General features: G+C 36.0%; 1 protein-coding gene across 7 annotated transcripts in view; it reads right to left on the minus strand.

The window, feature by feature from the left end:
• Positions 1–14,655, minus strand: part of LOC107698054 (arf-GAP with coiled-coil, ANK repeat and PH domain-containing protein 2) — a 55,648-nt gene that overhangs the window by 29,514 nt on the left and 11,479 nt on the right. For all 7 annotated transcript variants that reach the window (XM_016498971.1, XM_016498972.1, XM_016498970.1 and 4 more), the window contains 6 exons: positions 10,145–10,264; positions 8,286–8,339; positions 6,849–6,907; positions 2,987–3,170; positions 1,873–1,917; positions 1,686–1,781 (listed from right to left, as the gene is read on the minus strand). In XM_016498971.1, the coding sequence (XP_016354457.1) occupies positions 1,686–1,781; positions 1,873–1,917; positions 2,987–3,170; positions 6,849–6,907; positions 8,286–8,339; positions 10,145–10,264 (558 nt within the window). The remainder of the gene's footprint in view (positions 1–1,685; positions 1,782–1,872; positions 1,918–2,986; positions 3,171–6,848; positions 6,908–8,285; positions 8,340–10,144; positions 10,265–14,655) is intronic.

The following is a 14,655-nucleotide window of genomic DNA, read 5'->3' on the forward strand; positions in this document are numbered from 1 at the left end:
CAAACAGACTGACAGACAGAGATCGTACGATAAACAAATAGATCGTACAATAGCAGACAGAGATCGTACAATAGCAAGATAGATCGTATAAATGCAAACAGACTGACAGACAGAGATCGTACGATAAACAAATAGATCGTACAATAGCAGACAGAGATCGTACAATAGCAAGATAGATCGTATAAATGCAAACAGACTGACAGACAGAGATCGTACGATAAACGGATAGATCGTACAATAGCAGACAGACAAACAGAGATCGTATGATAAACACATAGATCGTACAATATCAGACAGTCAGAGAGATCGTCCGACAGATAGATCGTACAATAGCAGACAGACAAACAGAGATCGTATGATAAACACATAGATCGTACAATATCAGACAGTCAGAGAGATCGTCCGACAGATAGATCGTACAATAGCAGACAGACAAACAGAGAGATCGTACGATAAACAGATAGATCGTACAATAGCAGACAGACAGAGAGATCGTATGATAAACAGATAGATCGTACAATAGCAGACAGAGATCGTACAATAGCAAGATAGATCGTATAAATGCAAACAGACTGACAGACAGAGATCATACGATAAACAGATAGATTGTACAATAGCAGACAGAGATCGTACAATAGCCAGATAGATCGTATAAATGCAAACAGACTGACAGACAGAGATCGTACGATAAACAGATAGATCGTACAATAGCAGACAGAGAAAGAGATCGTACAATAGCCAGATAGATCGTATAAATGCAAACAGACTGACAGACAGAGATCGTATGCAGACAGACAAACAGAGAGATCATACGATAAACAGATAGATCGTACAATAGCAGACAGACAGAGATTGTACGATAAACAGATAGATCGTACAATAGCAGACAAACAGAGAGATCGTACGATAAACAGATAGATCGTACAATAGCAGACAGACAGAGAGATCGTACGGTAAACAGATAGATCGTACAATAGTAGACAAACAGAGAGATCGTACGATAAACAGATAGATCGTACAATAGCAGACAAACAGAGAGATCGTACGATAAACAGATAGATCGTACAATAGCAGACAGACAAACAGAGAGATCTTACGATAAACACATAGATCGCACAATAGCAGACAGACAAACAGAGAGATCGTACAATAGCCAGAGAGATCGTATAAATGCAAACAGACTGACAGACAGAGATCGTACAATAGCAGACAGACAGACAAACAGAGCAACTGTACGTTTGACAGACAGAGACAGAAAGACAGACAGTCAGTTTGTACAACAGACAGACTGTACGATAGACAGCTTGTAAGATAGATAGACGGACAGACTGTACAAGAGAAAGACATATCACATGATAGACAGACAGATATATTGTACAATAGATTGTATGATAGACAGACACACTGATCGTACAATAGATTATACAATTGACAGATAGACGGCACAACAGATAAATTGATTGTATGCTAGATAGACAGACAGACTGATTATTTGACAGACAGGCACAGACAGACTGAGAGACAGACAAACCGACAGAGACAGACAAGACAGACAGAAAGACAGACAGATCGTATGATATACAGACAGATCGCACAACAGACAGACACACAGAGATAAATAGATAGATAGCATGACAGACAGATAAACAGACTGTATGTTAGACAGACAGACAGATGTGATGTACCTGTTGGGTCAGTTGTTTCATGAGGGGCTGTAGTTCACTGAAGAGATCATAACCTTGATGGAAGAAGGTCAGGTGTGCGTACATGAAAGACAGCATCTGTACAACAGACGACAGGTTTAATAATACAACTAACATGAGAATATGAATCTTAAGTCTTAATTATAAATCATGAGTAAGAATATTTTACCGATTTGAGGATTTCTGATCGTCTCTTGGACTGCAGCACATTAATCTGAAAAATAATAATATTAATATAAACAAAACAAACAAACAAACAAGTAAATTCCCTACTTAAAAGAACAGGTACTTTTTACTAACATACATTTTTAAAACAAAAGTGAAACATTAAATCCATGAGGTCACCATTAATTTGGGGATTTTCCCAATAGGAAATATCAGTTAACATTGTCAACAAAATCACATACTTTTTTTTTTTTGCTTCACCAAACAACAACAAAGATAAGTAATATTATGCATGTATTCATGTGCACATATTTTGGATATACAGTTTATACAGTTTTATAAACGTTTATAAATTTGGTCACGGTTTCACTTCACACATATTCTAAACTAAAATGTTTTGCTGACTACAATTATATGCAATTTTGATCACAGTAAAATGATGAAAAACCAAATAGATATATATATATATAATGCATATGACATATGACAAAAACAAACTATAAAAATGAACACTGGTGACCACTAATGCTTCAATAATGAAGCATTATCAAATCTAACACATCTGCTTCCTGAACTCCCAAATGCACATCTTTTATTCTTTCACAACTGACTGGAAACAAGCAGTTCTTTCGTTGAGCCACCAGGGGGCGCAATACACTGCACACTGAGCGCCTGTAAACCACACACATTACAACACTCACTGACTACCGACTCACTGGAGAGATTTAACAGAGTTTCCGGGCTGCTACACATCATTTTGAGAGAAAGGTCAACCTATGGTTATTACGCTCAAGTCATTTGAATTCTAGCTGCTAGACTGACCTCGCAAAGGGGAATTATTTCAACTGAGTGTGTGCAGTCTCTACAGAACACAGGAAGAGCAATGAGAGGACACAAGTATTGTGTGACAAGAACTGATCAAGTTTCTCTTTCAAACATCCTTTCTCTCGCAAACAACCATAAATGCTATATTAATGCCAATAAATCTATATTATTTGCATACGTCTTGTGACTGTGATGTAATGACAGGAATTTGTACAAAGGTTGTTTGAGTACAAAGGTTAACCCTGAGTCCCTGCGGTATTTAACTAACACCAGACGGGTCTCGGCGCTCTTACCTGCAGCACGTAGTCCAGGACGATGTGGCGGAAGCACTTGCGCGTGGCGATGAGGATGCTGGTGGCCTCCTCCACCTCGTGCTGTTTGTTTCGAGGCGCCTGGGCATTTTTGGACAGGGCTGCTTCTTTCTCCTCGCTCACTTTGTCAAATTGTTTCTTCGCTTCTTTAAATTTCCGAAGGTCCCTGCGCACAGCAATACCATTCCTTAAATGTGCACTCAACGACTGCTGAAACCGTGCCATTATAAACTCTGGCTTTAGCTTTGTGTATGGAGTCTATTGATGAACTGATAAATCGGTTTGGTGGCTGTAAAAGCTGATGGTCTGTACTCAAAAAATGGATGACAAAATACAGCATATAAAGTTGTATTGCGCAACATACGTTGTTTTGGTGCTGAAACTTAGAAAATCCATGTGGCATGGACTGACTGCTTTAATAATTTTCACAATTGATAAACCGATATATCGGCCTCGCAGATACTTGGACTTGAACATTTTTAAATTTACACATTATTTAAAATACATATCAGCAAATAAATCTGTTAATCGGGTACTCTAGATGTTGACATCAGCTCTTAAAAACTCTACAATCAACTGTTAAAGGGTTCACCCAAAAATGAAAATTAGCCTGTGTTTTACTCGCCCTCAAAGCATCCTAGGTGTATATGACTTTCTTCTTTCAGACGAATCCAGTCGGAGTTATATTAAAAATTGTCCTGGCCCCTCCAAGCATTACAGTGGGGGTAAGCAGGTGTTGGTTGTCAACAGTTCAGAAGACGTGAAATAAAGTGCGTGCATCTGTAATAAAACCTCCCTCACACGGCTCCGGGGGGTGAATAAAGGCCTCCTGTAGCGAATCCATGCATTTTTGTAAGATAAATATCCATATTTCAAACGTAATAAACACTTTTCTCTCACTTCTGGTATTCTGTCATACGTGGAAGCCGTTCCGGAGGATGTCGTAGCACATCGGCGTTGCGTGATAAGTGACGCACGCGGAGAGACAACAAAACAAAGGTCACGAATTAGAAGCACAAAACGAGGATTTGTAAAGAAAACTGTCGGAGGATTTCGATATAAGCCAAGAGGAGACTGGTTTTCCTTTGCTAAAGTAAGGAAACTTTGTTTCCATTGCTCCTGCATTTATCAGAGGCGCGCGCACGCACGACGCATACGTCATCCGTTGGAACAACTTCTGCGTACCACAGTCAGCGGACGTGAGAAAAAAGTGTTTATTACGTTAGAAATATGGATATTTATCTTACAAAAATGCATGGATTCACTACAGGAGGCCTTTATTCACCCCCCAGAGCCGTGTGAGCATGGCCAGACTTACCATTGGGCTTGACTGGGCTGCAGCCCAGGGGCCCCGCCTTAACCAGTTTACATTAGTTCAGTTATGTGCCATTCAGAAATTATTAGTCGCATTTCAACAGCGCGCACGGGCCAGCCGGGGCTAACAACTTCCAGCTTCCAACTACGACATTCGAAGCCATAATCAAACAGCATAAACTGGAATTTATGATTTTTTTTCACAGAAAAAGGACACGCGTATTAAATCACGTCTGCGATGCGCCGAATCGCCGATTAATTTGTGATCACATGGCTACTTTAAACGGTTCCATTAAGCCTTTAGCCCAAAAGAGCGCACATTTACAAAGATAATGATAAATTCTCACATGTTCACGCCTCACTTCTTTACAGAGGATGATTCTATATTATATTAATGTTCCACTAAATTAATCTGAAGAGTTTTGAGCGATCTCTCCCGTCCAAAGACTATAGAATTTAGCATATTTCTTAGAAGTATAACTAAGCATATATTGAATACAAAAGTACTTCTAGTATACTTTTTAGAAATATATTAAAATGCAATTCAATATATTTTTATTACCCTTCAAATAAGCATGTTGGGAATACAAATGTATTATAAACATACTACTTGAATTTCAAGTATATTTTTAATACATTTAATACTACGTCTTTTTCACCTTGGAAGTTACTAGCAATAGAACAAGGATACAAATTAAACAAAGTTTTTCAGGTAGGCTATAGCCTAAAACTAACAGTAGCTGCTACTATTCAGGAACAAAATAGTATGATGTATAAAGTCATGGATATAGATTATATTTATATATTAATCCATATTAAATATGAAAAAGTTATTTAGTCAAGAGCAGATTTGAGCAGAGTGATTTGTTTTGTTTTGTTCTTTAACACAGACTGAAATACAGCAGGTATACTAAAAACTGCTGTCACTTTCACACCAAATGTTAATGTTAACAATGTTAATTAATTATTAGTTATTGTTATGGAGAGATCACATCCTGTTTATTGTATTATAGTGACTATTTAATATTACATCTAAACTTTGACTAGGCTAGACATGTTGCCTATTAATTGTATACAGTATATGAACCTGAAAGCATATTTAAATTTTTGTGTATTTTGTGTTACTCCATAATAATGTTCTAGTTGAGGGCATTTGTAGTATAGGTATGGGGCCCAAACATAACCTCAAGCCCAGGGGCCCCCGGCCCCGTAAGTCCTGCCCTGCGTGTGAGGGAGGTTTTATTACGGATACACTCACTTTATTTCACGTCTTCTGAACTGTTGACAACCAACACCCGCTTACCCCCACTGTAATGCTTGGAGGGGCCAGGACAATTTTTAATATAACTCCGATTAGATTCAGCCAGGGGCGGCGCCAGAGAATTTTGAATGCAGGTGCTGAGGGGGTGCTAGATCATTGACAGGGGGAGCTGGGCAATTCAGGGCTCCAGACTCATTATTCCCACTGGTCGCTCTTTTGCGACTAACTTTCTCAGTGGGTCGCACGAGCACATGTTTTTTGTTTTTGTTTTGTTTTTGCTACAGCGTGGGATTAATCAGTGCATGCTGATGAACTTTTATCATAGTTTATAGTTATATGAAAACGAAAGTGGTCAACATTCAACCCGTTCTTTTTCCTCTTTTGCTGTTATAAACAGCCCCCGCCCACACACACACACACAACACCACCAACATGTTCACCTTCTCTGGTTTAAGAAGCGGTCTTTTACTTTACTTTAGCGTGAAAACCATCCATTGTTTCCTCAATATTCGCGTCCTCAGAGCCGGCGCCAGCGCAGCACTGATGAGGGGGCGGCTGAGGTAACGAAAGGGGGCGATGACGTAGCACAAAGTAAAAAAACTAAACAAAAAACATATGTGGCCCATTCACGTATTTGTCGGACCGTAACCAAACCTGCCGGCTACTAATACTGGGTTCACACAGACAGTGTTTTGGTCGCCAGACAGGTCAGTGGAAGTTTTTTTTTTTTTAAACCGCAAGGTCTAGAGACTTATTTTTAGAAGCTGAATTTCTTTAAACTTGAACGCAGTATATGAACCTGAAAGCATATTTAAATTTTTGTGTATTTTGTGTTACTCCATAATAATGTTCTAGTTGAGGGCATTTGTAGTATAGGTATGGGGCCCAAACATAACCTCAAGCCCAGGGGCCCCCGGCCCCGTAAGTCCTGCCCTGCGTGTGAGGGAGGTTTTATTACGGATACACTCACTTTATTTCACGTCTTCTGAACTGTTGACAACCAACACCCGCTTACCCCCACTGTAATGCTTGGAGGGGCCAGGACAATTTTTAATATAACTCCGACTGGATTCGTCTGAAAGAAGAATGTCACATACACCTAGGATGCTTTGAGGGCGAGTAAAACACAGGCTAATTTTCATTTTTAGGTGAACTAACCCTTTAACATACAATTTTAAATTTTATTCATTTAGAATTTTACTAAGCTAATAATTAAGAGATCAGACTCATGTGAATTGACAAAACAACATATAACTTTATGATACTCACTCTCGAATGAATGTCTGGAGCTGTGATTTGATTGATCGTTGTGCTTGGTCAAATAAAATCTGCAAATAAATAAAAAAAATAAATAAAATAAGGAATTACCATAAAGAAAATGAAGACTGAAACTATTTTAATAACAATTCACCATATTTTCACCATATTTTTCATGTAAAGCAGCAAAACAACTTTACTATTACTATTTACTATTAATTAATTACTTACTATTAATGTAACTAATGTATTTAGTCATCATAATGACAATACTACCATGATGCATCAATGCTCTATAATTTGTATATATATATATAAAATTATTATAATTTTTTTGTTTGCATTAAAAAGCATATTATGGTTGTCAAAATATCAAAGTTATTTCTGAAATACCACACTCAATTAATGTGTAAGTTTTCTGTGTAACGTTAATATCAAAGTCACTGCTATTGCCACATCAACATCATTTATGCATGAACTAAATACTACTGTAAAGTCTCGACATACTTGGATTTGTTTTTATAAATAAATAAATAAATAAATAGATAAAACATTTGCAAATATAAATATGCTTATGTATTTATTTGCCAAAAAAGTACTTAGAATTTAGATTTCAAATTTTTTCTTTCTTTTTTTAAAGAAAGTCATATGCAGGTATAATATACATTTGTCTACAAAACCAAAACCATAAGCAACATAAATGCAGTTCAGTGTACTATTATCACAACTTTTTGACATATTTCAACTTTAAAGGCATAAACTGTGTTTTTAGACATTTTAGGGCAGTGTGAATTAGATCAAGTGTGCGTTGGATGAAATAAGTCAAGATGCATTTGTGCTTTAAAGATCATGCGCTTAGTTCTTGCTCATGAGGACTTTGACCTCACCACAGCCTTAAACACTGACTCATAGAGCTCCAGTTTAAAACAGTGTGGGACAACAGCAGCGCTGTAGAGCCACGAGGACCACTTTATATTATAGGTATAAAAAAGCCCAAAAATATCGTCTACACTGGAACATGAACGTAAGCTCAATTCGTAGCTACACACGTTTGATTTCACATGTTTGCAGGCATTATCATTAGCTGTCCTGTGCTATGGTCAGCTCCAGGTGAAAATGATGGAGAAACAACTTGAAGACAATCTCTATTAAAGTTAATGGTGAAATGTAAGTCCTCAAAACAGGCATTTATAACTTAGTTACAGACAGCTCATATCTGAATCAACAGTCTAACTACAACAGCTATTGAATAGAGAGGAAAGAGGGAAATGTTTGTTGCATGTCATATAACTGTGGTCATTTCTCCATTCTCAGCACCTCAGCACATTTAGGGTTAGCGTTTTTCTTTTTTTGCAAAAATACACAGGCAAACATGACAAAAAAAGAAAAAAGGAGAAGTCATAAACAATAATGCAATGCGGCAAAAGCTTTTTGCCCAGATTTTCTTACTGTGTGATAGTTGATCATCTCTTGAAGATTCTCTGCAAACTTGCTCAGGCTGGACTGTGAAGAAATGAGAGAACTTTACACAGGGCCAGCAAAGAGTCAAGACTACAAATAACAGGGGGATTATAGAGAAATCAGTATTGGTATCATTGATACTGGCCTTCAGTCATAAATAAAGATGCCATTTAACAAATATTAAAAAATATACTGTATGTTGTTTGTACATTAATTTGAAGATTGAATGTGAAATTATTGCAATATAAAAGTATATTTAAAAACTTTAATGTTAGGTGGGATTAATCGTGATTAATTTCAGAAAAATGTCCGATTAATTAGTTAATTATTTTTAATTGGTTGACAACACTACTCAAAACAAAACATAAAACAACTCTAAACAAAACAAAACTTAAAAGCTTAAAAACTGAAGTCTGACATGTTCACCATATTTTCCTTCCAAGCTCTCATTTTGACTTTCATATTGTTTTACAATAAAACTAATTACAGTAAATAAATTCTACTGTATGCTGTACTGTAATACAATGAAATGTATTTTTAGTCAGTATAAATTCAGTAAAACAAATACTACCATGGTCATCAAACCTCTATATCCTAATATACTGTAATTTTGAAAAATAATTTTACAAATCTATACTTGTTAAATCTAGCCTACAAAACAGAAATGATGACTTTAAAAAATAGGGTTGTCAAAATATTACAATTATTAAAAAAAAAAAACATCACTTGCATTACTGTATTGAACACTAACAGGTTCATGGTGATGAAAAAAAGTGTTGCGTTTTCTCGCAAAAGAAACTCTGTATTTGCGCACCAAGCATTTGTGCTCTCTGGCAAAACTACTGCATTCAATCACAAAAATATTGCATTCCCCCAAAAAAATGTTGTTTGCAAAATAAGCAAAGGCATTGAAATATAATTTTTCACTAATCTCTCTCTCTCTCTTTTACCATCACCATGTCCCTTTAAAGGGGTCCTATTATGCTTTTTCACTTTTTTAATTTTAGTCAGTGTGTAGTGTGTATGTTTGGGCATTAAAAAGATCTAGAAAGTTACAAAAAAAAGGAGATATTTAGTTTTTTAAAAATCCCTTTTCAAGAACTACAACGAATGGCTCGTTTGGACTACAGCGTTTGTTTTCCGGGCTTTGTGATATCACAAAGCGGCTCATTAGAATATCATTAAAAATAATTCCCGCCTACAGAAATTAGAATGGTTGGGGGGTGGGGAGGGGCAAGGTTGTGGTTAGAACGCTTGGTTGAGTGAGTGCATGAGACGAGACGATGAAGAAGAAGTGTTGCTGCAGAGTAATCAAGACTTTGTATAAGAGCATAATAGGACCCCTTTAAACGCAATAACATTCGGTTATTTAAGAAAACAAAACAAAATAATGCTAAAACATATCCAGGACTTTATAATGAATACATTTCAGGTTTGGTGTTGATGAAGGGTTTCTTACTGATGGAACTGTGGAGGCAGTAACAACACAAAAAGGTTGTGAAACACTGGTATTTACCTGCACCAGATGCATATACGAGGAAATACACTGGTATGTTTTCCTAGTACAATGTACAATAGATATTTCAAAGAAGAAAGAAAGTAAATATGCGAAGGCTAGGAATGCAGCCAATGTTTTTGTGTGAACACAAACCAAGCCTGCTTTCAAACGATCACCAAATAAACAGCAGTCTTTCAATTGGCACGTCATACTAGTCAAAGTACAGCAAACCAAACACAGCTTTCACTCCAGGGACACTTTCAGACGAGCGGCTCAACAGGTTTGTGATTCTGAAAGCCCCTGGGCTAATAAGAGCTAATTGGTCATTACGCTAATCGTCTGCACTCACCTCGATGACATCATCTTTGGCAGAAGTCTGTGCCAACTCCTGAATCCCGTTCACAAACTGCCTGTTGGCCGTGTTGTATGCCTTTCCAGCATCTATCATCCCGATGCATAGCTTCACCAGCTAAACAAAATACACAGTACATTGACAGATAAAGGTACAGTAAACACATATAAAATATAGATAAATAAAACATAGATGTAAAGTATATAAAATAAATATACACAAATAAATAATTAAAAATCTGTGGCATTTAGTTTTGGCTTGTTATCATCCATCAGGCAAAACTCATACGTCTGATTGCTTAGAAAAGTGGTTGGTGTTTTATTTTTGTAAGTGGTCAAAACAAAACAAAAATATCAGGTTATAAATAAAGTCTGGTCTAAACAAACAAAAAAAGACAAGATAAAAAACACAAAATGAAAATATAAGGTAAAAAAAGCTGATTGCTTAGAAAAGTGGTTTGTCAAAACAAAAATATCAGGTTATAAAGTCTGGTCTAAACAAACAAAAACAAAACAAGATAAAAAAAACAAAATGAAAATATAAGGTTAAATAATAAAGTCTGATTGCTTAGAAAAGTGGTTAGTGCTTTATTTCTTTTTACTTTTTTGTTAGTCAAAGCAAAAAAAAAAATAAAAATAAAACATTTGTCAAGTTCTAAAATAAAGTTTGATTGCTTAGAAAAGGGGTTGGTGGTACTTTATTGGTCAAAACAAAACACACACAGAAACTTGCCGCGATAGACGGTGCTGACGGTGATACCGGTGTTAAGCCGCAACACCGGTTACGTCACTTGCCCACCGTGGCACCGACCCCCACCGTCGTTTTGATTTTTTATAGAAATAAAAATCATTTAGTTCAGTAAAAGAACAGACACTACAATTAAAAACTGAACGCGGCTGCTCAATGCATCGTGCCGAAAGACAGTCGCATCACAGATCAGATTTAATTTCTCCAGTGAGGAGAGTGAGTCAAGCTGACTGACAAGAAGAGTGCGGTGAGGTGAGACAGACAAGACGATCGCGGATGATTTAGCTTCGAAACGAAATGCAAAAGCACCTGTTTGGCAATATTTTTGATTTTAAAAAGCCTGTTGACTTTTGCCGTTTATCTAAGGTGATTTTGGAAGTTTTTTTAAACATTCGTTTCTTATTTAATTGGTTCCACATTGTTTGCTGATTTTTACTTTATTTAAACTTTGTGTCATTTATTTATTTTTTTTTACATAAAGGTGTATGCCGTGCCTCCAAGCTTTCTTGTTTTGCTAATAAACTTTCTACGTTTCTTATTTATTTGGTTATATATTATACATGTTTACTTAGCCTATTTCCAGTTTTGTATACCCATTTAAACTTTATGCAAGTTATTTGTTATTTTATATTAGGCATAGCCTGCCCTATTGCATGGTGTATTTTTATTTGTTTTGTTAATAAAAGTTATATGTTTTATATATAGGCTAAAGTGAGTTTGACGTTGTATTTTGTTGTTGCATTCAAGCAATTGACACCGAACTGCCACTAATTCGAAAGTGAAGCCCCTGCAGTGATACCGGTATTACCGGTGTTGTCACACGTCGATTAACTGGTGGGAAAATGTCCTCACCGTCACAACCCTACAAAAAAACAACCAAAACAACACAACACAACACAACACAAAACAAAAAACCAACCAAACCAAACCAAAGCAAACCAAAACAAAAATTAACAAAACCAACCAAACCAAAACAACACCAACCAAAACAAAACCAACCAAACCAAACCAAAACCAACCAAAACAAAACCAACCAAAACCAACCAAAGCGAAACAAAACAAAACCAACCAAACCAACCAAAACAAAAAACAAAACCAACCAACCAAAGCAAACCAAAACAAAACCAACCAAACCAACACAACACCAACCAAAACAAAACCAACCAAACCAAACCAAAACAAAACCAACCAAAACAAAACCAAACAAAGCAAACCAAACCAAAACCAACCAAAGCAAACCAAAACAAAACAAACCAAAACCAAAACAAAACCAACCAAACCAAACCAAAACCAACCAAAGCAAACCAAAACAAAACCAACCAAAGCAAACCAAAACAAAACAAAACAAAACCAACCAACCAAACCAAAACAAAAAACCAACAAAGCAAACCAAACCAAACCAAGACAAAACAAAACAAAACAAACAAGTACTTTCTTTTTGGTACTTTTTGTTAATGGTCAAAACAAGACAAAACTAAAACAAACAAACAAAAAAGGGTTAAAAAGTCTGAAGAAAAATTGTTGGTACTTTTTGTACTTTTTTTTATTAGTGCACACAAAAAAAACAAAAGCTAAACACACACACACACACACAAGGTTAAAAATAAAGTCTGACATTATCATAATTGACTGCATTTTTTTCTTTCTTTTGCAATAAAATGACACTATATAATTTACTGAAATACAATGAATGTCTTTTTCTCAGTATAAAGGCAGTGCAACAAATACTACCATGATGCATTAATGCTCTATAATTTTAATATATTGTATTTTTTTTTACTTTATATATATATAAGTTGTATACATTGTATCCGTTTAAATGTACAATACAGAATTTACGACATTAAAAAATAAAAGTTAGGATTTATTGATTATTGACTGACTGACTGACTGACTGATTGACTGATTGATTGATTGATTGGTGCTATAGTAACACCTGTCTCCAGGTTTGTTGATGGCTGACGTTGATGTAGACTCTGCATTACGACACATCTCACACTGCGCACATTTACAATCCGTGTCGATTTCTAAGAAAAGCTACATCAGCTCCTCCTTAAGATCTCATATCCTTCCTCAGAGAGAGGAGGAAGTGAGCGGCCTGACTCGGAGTCACTCGGCCAAATGACGCTGGGTGTGTCTGAATCTGCACCGCTCACTCTCGCTCCGACAGTCCCGCTGCTGTTCAGTACAGCACTCGACAGGAAAGAGCTCAAATCAAACTAAGACTTAGCAGAGAGATGTTGCTGCTGCTTTAGTATTAGGCTGATATTTGGGCATTTTGAGATTATGGGAATAGATATTTTCAAATGATGATCCTCAGGTTTTGTTCGTGTCAGCTTGAGTGCTGATGTTAACTCAAAATGTTATGCCGCTAATGAAATTTGTAATAAAAAAAACATGTTTACTGCACTGCTTTTCGACAGCAGAATAACTAAAAGTACTAGTTGATATTACATGGAAATACAAATCAGCTGAATCATTACTAAATTCATAGCATGATATAAACATATTTACTAGTGCTGTCAAATCGATTAATCGCATCCAAAATAAAAGTTTGTGTTTGCATAATATGCGTGTGTACTGTATATATATATTTTTTTTTTTTTTGGGGGGGTATAACGCGTTACACAGTAACGAGCCTGTAAACGCCCCCATCACTTCCATAAACAAAGCAGCAAGATTCATTTTTAGCATTCAAATATGCACTGTATGTTCAGTACAGTTCATCAATACTGCTTTCACATGTTATCAGAACCGTTTTCAATTTATTAATGTTTTTTCTGTCTTTAATGCTCACACAGTAAAACACAGCCATCATACATACACTCAGCAAGCAATGTTGTATATAAAACACTGTATAGGCACATTTAAAGATACATTTTTCAATGTTAGGCAGGTTTATACTAAGAATGTTAAGTTTTAGAAATGGATTAAATCTTTAAGTCAAGTTGCTGTTTTCATACCTTTGTAATATTTTTCAGTCAATATTAAATTACTGAAAGAACTACAATTTTCACTTTGAAGTGTATTTTTTTTAGGTTTGATATGTTTTCAAAGTAACTTGAAAGTAAAGTAATTAGTAATCTGATTACTTTTTACATGCAGTAATCAGTAATGTAGTCAAATTACTATTTTCAAGTAGTAATCAGTAATTTGTAATCTATTACTTTTTTTGAGTAACTTACCCAACATTTTTTTTTTTTTTCATATTTACATATATAATTTATACGTTTTAATTTACATTTTATATAAATAAATATATATCTACTTTATGAAGTTCTGCGATACCGGCTCTATATCGGCATGGCTGTGATTAGGCCAGAGGCACGAGGCAATCACAGCCGCTGATATAGAGCCGGTATCGCTCGAGTACGAGCGTGATATTGCGTTTATACAACAGTTCGACGGAACATGTGTGTAATTAAACAAGAAACAACGGAGTGCCTAATAAAACCCTCTTTTGTGCGGAACTACTTCCTTCCGCCACGGATTCAAAGCTCGAGTTGACAGTTAAACACGTCACTTTTAGAATCCGTATCAAGGGCATGTGCTGCTTCAGTTAGGTTATTAGTGAGAAATAGTGAGGTTATAAGAGAGAAACAATGCAGCAAGACGTGCATCCAAATGAGAGAGAGAGAGAGACCGCAAAGCTAGACGTTTCTTCTTATATTAACTAACGTACTCTACGATTAGCTCAGTGAATAATAATAAAAAAAAATTAAAAAAATGGACCCGGCTAGAACAAGCGGAGTGATACAAAA

Source organism: Sinocyclocheilus anshuiensis, unplaced genomic scaffold (genome assembly GCF_001515605.1).
Source record: "Sinocyclocheilus anshuiensis isolate Anshui unplaced genomic scaffold, SAMN03320099.WGS_v1.1 scaffold1501, whole genome shotgun sequence".
NCBI lineage: Eukaryota > Metazoa > Chordata > Actinopteri > Cypriniformes > Cyprinidae > Sinocyclocheilus > Sinocyclocheilus anshuiensis.